The sequence below is a fragment of the Montipora capricornis genome, chromosome 13 (assembly GCF_036669925.1).
Source record: "Montipora capricornis isolate CH-2021 chromosome 13, ASM3666992v2, whole genome shotgun sequence".
In the NCBI taxonomy this organism is placed as follows: Eukaryota; Metazoa; Cnidaria; class Anthozoa; order Scleractinia; family Acroporidae; genus Montipora; species Montipora capricornis.
Genome location: NC_090895.1, coordinates 30,202,411 through 30,209,910, shown reverse-complemented (window position 1 = coordinate 30,209,910; position 7,500 = coordinate 30,202,411). Strand labels below are relative to the sequence as shown.

Below are 7,500 nucleotides of genomic sequence, written 5' to 3'. Positions count from 1 at the left end.
ACATTTTTTTCTATCTAGACAAGCTCATTGTAAGCTCTCCAATCTTCAGTCATTTTCAAAAGCGCCGTACAACACGAATGATCCTTGAGGTAGCCTGATAGACTTGGTGAGAGCCTTCAGTAAAGCGCTCTATACATTTGATTGAACATCATCATCTGATATGATACGGACAAGATGGCATGGCCCCTTGGTGTCCGTATTAACCGGGTTCCACTGTAGGTGTATTTCATGATTATTCTGAACTATCGATCTTTACCTTCATTGATAGCCAGTACATCAATTTTGGAGTTGAGTAAAAGAAATTTGATGGATGATCCAAGTGAGCGAACAAACTATTGACATTTAAAGCCGCCACGACAAAACTTCGTCCAAGTGGATTGATATTGGATGGTTGCCCTTATTGGTAGTGTATTTCTGGCGAAGGCTCAGACTCCTCCGATTCGCATACGGCAATACCCTAATTTCCTCTTAAATATTTAATGATGTTGAGGTGTAAACCACTCCTTTTCAAATCATGTTCGGGAGAAATATTTGAATGGTCGACATAGCCCCATCCATTTTGACTGCAGAGTGTTCTTAAGTATCTAGTTGACGCTAGGCTCTTTAACGGTGAGTAATTCATCGTCAGACCTTGGAGCAAGGTCGGCCGATAAATCATTACTAATCATGTGGCCAGGTCAACGATCTCCTCGGCATAATCACGAACGGTTTGTTCCAGCACGAATCACAATTACATCAGGTTTTTTCAGTGAAATCGGTTCGATATGATCTCTCATGTCCATAGTAGTGCATCCAGGGAACGAGGAAACTTTGACTTTTGCAGATCTCGAGATTTTCCGTCCCTGCAGGTTCTTTTGGATAGAGTCACCAACTATGAACACTTCCTTTTTCCGTGCCGATTGATTTGCTGGATTATTTTTTCGTGTTGCCCTGTCAATGCGGTTCCTGGAGTTTGAAGTCTGGGAACATCTCTAGCTTAACTTTGCTTGACGTAGATTCAGGAATAAATCCGTTGGTTTTTTTTCTGCCAGACGTCGTGAGTTCCAGAAACCTATACGTCACGATTTCGTGATCAGATGAGAAGCGAGTGCAGACTGAGGAGAGGAGGCGAATACGGAGGCGAATACGGAAGCAAAAAGGCATGGTGCCTAACATGACGTGAACATTCAATTGAAATAATAAAATCAAAAAGCAGGTCATGGGCTTTTTATGTGGCAAACATGAACAAGCGAATTCAATGGTTTCGTCAAGAGCACCATAGTTTTCGTAATCCGCAAACGCATATCACACTTATCGTATGTCTTGACATACTTGATGTACTAATACAGAACTACATCAATAACGACTGACTGCTTAAAACACCAGACGCTTGTGAAGTTGATTCTAAAGCTGATAATTTGATAAATTAAATGCGAGGTGAACCAATGATATTCTACAGGATAAATAAAAAGACAACATCAAGTGCCAGAATACTATAAAACATCAGGGTAACACATCGGCCCAATACGTATTGTCATCCGCAGTTTCGGAAGCGAAGACAGTCGAAACAGAAATCATTCCGTTTGAACAAAAATAACATTTCCTTGATTTATACGATTGATACAATGTACATTGAGTTGATCGGTGAAAAGAACGGTCTACCATAGAAATTCTTCCTTCTACCAAGGGAGGAATGTTTTTCCAACAGAGTTGGTATCATTTTCCCCGGACTGTGAGTAAAGGATGTTACTCTTGTTGCGAATCAGTCCAAGAATTTATTGGTCTTCTCGTTTATTATCCTTGTATTGCCTTTACTCTTGAAATTGTACCAATTGTGCATGTCTCTCCACTGCCTCTCCAGCAGAGTAAATAACTCTATCTATGATTCCCGTCTTTGGTGCTCGAATAACGTGCTGGAAAGGCAAAAATAAGCATTAAATCATTTTCTTATTTGGGTTGCCTTGGAATATTTACTACTGAAGTTCTTGTATAGTGAATAAAGGTTTTTAAATAAATCACAGATCCCGTTTCCTGACGGCTCGGTAAATAATTCTGCCATGACAAATTCACAGTTCAGTTCAGTTCAGTCCAGTTCATATTTTTACCCGGATGAGCCAATTATGATTGCATAAGCAGCGATGGAACACCTGTCAGTCATTTCTTAAAAGACGGTAACGATCTCACCAAATATAACACAACCGAACCTCGGCTTTAACCTGGACTGTTAAGTTTAACAATAGGGACCTTAAGATCTACGACGGCGATTTACGGTTTCCACTGTAGGTGTATTTCATGATTATTCTGAACTATCGATCTTTACCTTCATTGATAGCCAGTACATCAATTTTGGAGTTGAGTAAAAGAAATTTGATGGATGATATAAGTGAGCGAACAAACTATTGACATTTAAAGCCGCCACGGCAAAACTTCGTCCAAGTGGGATTGATATTGGATGGTTGCCTTTATTGGTAGTGGATGAGCCAATTATGATTGCATAAGCAGCGATGGAACACCTGTCAGTCATTTCTTAAAAGACGGTAACGATCTCACCAAATATAACATACAACCGAACCTCAGGCTTTAACCTGGACTGTTAAGTTTAACAATAGGGACCTTAAGATCTACGACGGCGATGTCAACGAAACGTCACCTCGAAATATAGCTTTTCTCTATCTTAATTCTTTCGCGATTTTTCCATCTCTTTCACTTACAGTTGTGTGCTTAGGTACGTGGCCTTTAAATGAAAGTGAGGCTGGTGTTGACCTTGTTATGATACAGACCTCCCTCCTTTTGTTATTTTAATGACGTTGTTGTCATGCTAATTGTAAGAATTTACATAAGAAAAGCAATGAGGTTTCTATCACAGCAAGGTCAACTCCAGCCTCACTTTCATTCACAGGCCAGGTAACTAAGCACACAACTGTAAGAAGTGCCCAAAAATAAATTGTCACGAGCGGTTACAGAGTGCAGATTCGCTGTTGCATGCTCACGTTGTCGTCAAAACCTCAAATTTGGTAATTTCAAGTTGTCGTTAAATCCGTGCTGCACGTGCAGCACGATTGTTTGTGCTCTTTTTAATCAAAGGTATCGTTTCGTGGCATTGTTATTGCCATCGCCGTCGTAAAATCTTAAGCTCCCTATTGCTCAATTCATTAACTATGCTCGATTATACCTCCATTTTCATTGCTTCCATGATGACTAGCGTTTCACCTTCTTCAACACTCTGTCCGGATTCAACGAATACCTGCAGAAGACAGGGTCGTAAAATTATGCCTCGCATTCGTACCGGCCACAAAAAAGAGTACTTATTCTTGCCGCTGAGTGGCACAAGAGAGGTTAACTTATGATGTGGGTAGTCTTCTTACCACAAAATGCTGTTAAAAGAACTGACTCGGAGGTGAAAGAATTTCTGGATGATCTGTATCCTACCTTGACGATCGTTCCGGTCATTGGTGCCAGTGCTGTTGTTTGGGAGGCATTCGAGGGACCGCCCCTCAGGAACTTGGGAACTGGACGACGAAGCTTATGACAACCTTCCTGAATGCGATGAGAGGGAATTGAATTTATTTTATTCATCTTAAAAGCCCATGTTAACCCGAAAGACATTGCGCCCGCGTTGAATTTCGCACAGACGGAAAATCCGAAAATCACCGTATCCAATCAACACAAGCGCGCAATGTCTTCTGGGTGAACATTGGAAGCCAAGAAAAAAAAACCAAATCATTCCAGATCGGCTGTTGATTACCGGTGCAACTGCTTGCTCCATGAACTCTGAGTTCAACGAGAAAACACAGAAACCTTCACTCTAACATATTTCTTCGACGGATGAACAGACGAAGCTCCATCTCGTTATGATGACGTATCTATCGAAATTAAGGCATTTTCCCTTGCCTTTTTCTCCGAAACAAAGTCGGCGAGCCCCCTTTTTTTTCATTTTTGGAATAAGCAATTTATGACCTAAGTTCAGGCAAGAAATGAAACAAATTTTATTTCACTGTGGGAACTGAGATTCTTAACGAACAAAGATCGGTTGACTATGTAGTCCTCCTGGAGCCTGGGACCCATGCCATGCGCGGGAAAAAGGCAACCAGTTTGTCACATTATACAAGGATAGCCCAGGATTCACGAAGGATTCACTAGCAGGCTAAGGATTCACATTTACCTTGAAGTTTTATCATAAAAGTAAGATCCTTGTAGTAGGAAAAACACCGGAGACACATCCTAAGAGATGCTTAACGTAAAAGAAAGAGCCGAAATTCGGCATATTCAATTAAATGGCTACCAAGGTGAGCAGAATTTAAAACAAATTTAACCAGTAAAGAAAATAGTCATTGCAAAACTAACCAAGCTTACCTTGGTGAATAAGTGGATGGTTCCTCCTTGATCAATAAGCCAAGATTTAAATATCCGCCCATCTAAGTTCGCTGTGAGACATTTTCGGGAGCGCTCTGACCGTAGCTTTCCTTTCATGTGGATACAATGACCTTCAATCTGAGGACACAATTGAGACAGTGAAAACCGCGTGTGGGCCAAAGCGATGTACCCCCGTTCTCACGGTCATAAGATGGGAACAATAGAGAGCTGAAACTAGACGTTTTGTGACTGATTTTAGAGTAAAAACTCACCTCTAATGTAAAACTTCCATCTTTATTGTAACAAACAATCATAGAAATCTCTAGGGATAAAGATTATCATTATCATTATTATTACAAAAAATAAGAAAAAGATTTCATGTGCAACATCTTTAGGTAGATATCTTCTCATCTTATTCTTAGTACTACGGCCTTTTAGGATTTGTGACAATGAAACGTAAAGATCCATTGCACAAAAATAAAAAAACTGTGACCATCACTGACAGAAATTAATATGATAAATATTATCAATATCATGATGATGATTACAACTCCAAGGCCAGCGTTTAAAGCAAAAACACTGAGAGGTCCATGGGAATAACGGTACTTCACAACTGCAAAACAACAGGCTCACTTTCATCTCCATCATAAAGCCATATTCTCTTTCTAGCCATGCCATTTGGTCTAAAGCTACCGTGAGAATTCCACTCTGAGAAAGGATCTACAACCACAGAAAAGACTTTGTAAATGACAAATCACTTATTTCCTTGATGATGGTGATATTAAATTGTTAAATGAGAAAAGATTTGATGACAGTTTCTAATTTGTCACCCTTTGTAACTTGGGTAAAATGCTGGTTGAAAAACCAAATTATCCGGAGAAAAACCTTTGGATGCAGTGAAAACATCTGCAACGATCTTCCTAACTTTCATTCATGTTCATTCCTGCAAATATATGAAAGCACAGCTATTCTAAAGTTGCAAAGATCTTATAACTTCAATGTAGCTACACAATGCTGCACGTCTTTAGGTAAGATTTGAGAGCAGGTCACAGCATCGGTGTTCCTACGACCACCTCTTCCCTCAGAGAATGGAGGGTTATTCTCCTCGTAAATGGGAATGGAGTTTCTTTGGTAACATGCTAACGGGTATGTGAAATGTTTAGAACAGGAACTTTAATTCTCACCACTTGATGCAACAGCCTGTAGTTTCTTTTCATCTCTTTCAAGAAGTAAGAGCCCCAGACAAGCTTGAGCCAGTATTTCATAGCATAATGGCGATCTGGCTGGAAACAGGTCTTGATAGTGGTGCTATTTAATAAAAGTTAATAGTTATAGTGTGTGTCACTGACAAACGGACAAGATAATCGATCTACTGGTACCCAGATAGGAATACATTACAGATTCCATGTTAGTGATGTAACAAACATAATAGATTGGGATGCAACTCAAATGCAGTACCTTTATAAAATCAGTGTGCACATCTCCATTCTTAAAATGGCTGTGCTCACATAGACTTGTTAGGAAAGCAATATTTGTACTTAATCCCACGACCTGTTGAAATGATAAAACAAGCATGCCACGTACTGTAATTACCATATCAAAGACCAATACAATCATGTATTTCATTTAAACAAATGAGAATTCTCCAATAATTGGCCTCGCTACTCACATGATATTGTTGAAGAGATTCTTTTAGTAATGACAAAGCCTTATCTCTATTTTCTGACCACACTACAAGTTTTGCTATCATTGGATCATAATGAACTGACACCTCATCCCCTGGCAAGACAAAAGGAAAAAGAACTAAATAACATACAACTTGTTCAAATTACAGTATAAGGCAAACAATGTTGTATGGTTTGTTATGTACAAAAATAGTTCAATTTTGTGCAGTAATTTTACACAAATGGCAACCTGAATAATGTAAAGAAGCATTACCTGGATGGTCTCACATCTCATTGTCAGTATCTCTTTTAATAAACAATTACAACAGCTAGCACTCATTTATGAGGTGGAAATGAATATGGTATGAGGCAACAAATGGAGACACTACTTTAACCCAATGATACCTCAAATGCCCTAGGACACCCCCAGTTGAATGTCTGGCATTAGACAGTAAAATCTATTACGTTTCACTGCCAGGGGTCAATGGTCTCATGGTCACCCTTCCCTGCTATTAACTTTATTATCATTTATATAGTGCAACATACATGGATATACATGTATGATCTAATATGCTTTACATTACAATGCTTATAATATTACAACGAAATGGATAAAAAATCACAGCTTATCTAAATAGTTAATAAATGGATACTAGATAAAAATATTAATTACATATATGGAGGATATTACATGGCCGTGCAGAGATCTCTGTCCATTTACCGACACACGCTGGCTACGTCCAGCCACGCCCTGCCTTCTGTCCATGACATGCACTTTGAGAAGCAAGGCCACCAAGTTTGATTCACTTTAATTTTTAAACCCATTGTCTCTGGGAGTGAGACTTAAAAGATTTTACTCTGTCTAACACCAATAGATTTTACTCTAACACCAGACGATAGATTTTACTTGTCAAGTGGGGATGTTCTAGGGCACCTGAGGAGTGAATGGGTTAAAAGAACACCGACCTTGCCTTACACCTGTTTCGACTCTAACCCTGTCTGATGGTTGAGGTGTTGCTAAGTGCAAGAGGGGACCGGCTCCTGGCAGAAAATCACTGAAAATAGTAGAAAACAGTTTCTATGTTATAATGTTTTTACGTTGGGTGACAAGTGCCTGTAGAGAACCAAACCAAGCAAAGATAAAAGATAGCTTGCTTTTGTACCTATCAGGATCCTCAGCATAAATCCTTGCCTCAAAGGAATGTCCTATTAATTGTATGTCCTCTTGTGAGAGAGGAAGAGTTTCACCTGCTGCAACCCGAAGTTGCCATTCAACAAGATCTTGCCCGGTGATCATCTCAGTCACGGGATGCTCAACCTGATACAAACACAATATCATTACTTTGTAAGCAACCTACTGGCCGTACTACTGTAAACAACGAATCACAAGGGATAGCCTTCCAAAGATGTTCATTTATTTGGTGATCTCTTGAAAGGATCTTTGTTGCCACTCTAATGTCCTACACTGTACAGTTGCACCTCAATGGGTAGAGCATCTGACTGA

At 39.5% G+C, this 7,500-nt stretch overlaps 2 protein-coding genes across 2 annotated transcripts in view; one reads left to right on the top strand and one right to left on the bottom strand.

Annotated features, from left to right (window-relative positions):
- Window positions 1-1,191: 1,191 nt before the first annotated feature.
- The window catches only part of LOC138028718 (methylcrotonoyl-CoA carboxylase subunit alpha, mitochondrial-like), a 10,892-nt gene continuing 4,583 nt past the window's right edge, over window positions 1,192-7,500 (bottom strand). Inside the window, exons 10-20 of the mRNA XM_068876321.1 lie at window positions 7,160-7,314; window positions 6,963-7,051; window positions 6,002-6,111; window positions 5,791-5,883; window positions 5,517-5,640; window positions 4,966-5,052; window positions 4,605-4,654; window positions 4,333-4,470; window positions 3,409-3,516; window positions 3,152-3,223; window positions 1,192-1,892 (exon numbers count right to left, since the gene is read on the bottom strand). Of these exons, the coding sequence (XP_068732422.1) occupies window positions 1,791-1,892; window positions 3,152-3,223; window positions 3,409-3,516; window positions 4,333-4,470; window positions 4,605-4,654; window positions 4,966-5,052; window positions 5,517-5,640; window positions 5,791-5,883; window positions 6,002-6,111; window positions 6,963-7,051; window positions 7,160-7,314 (1,128 nt within the window). The 3' untranslated portion in view covers window positions 1,192-1,790. The remainder of the gene's footprint in view (window positions 1,893-3,151; window positions 3,224-3,408; window positions 3,517-4,332; window positions 4,471-4,604; window positions 4,655-4,965; window positions 5,053-5,516; window positions 5,641-5,790; window positions 5,884-6,001; window positions 6,112-6,962; window positions 7,052-7,159; window positions 7,315-7,500) is intronic.
- LOC138028721 (uncharacterized protein CXorf58-like) overlaps window positions 4,082-7,500 on the top strand; it is a 15,717-nt gene continuing 12,298 nt past the window's right edge. Inside the window, exon 1 of the mRNA XM_068876325.1 lies at window positions 4,082-4,265. The gene's annotated coding sequence lies outside the window, so the exon portion shown is untranslated. The remainder of the gene's footprint in view (window positions 4,266-7,500) is intronic.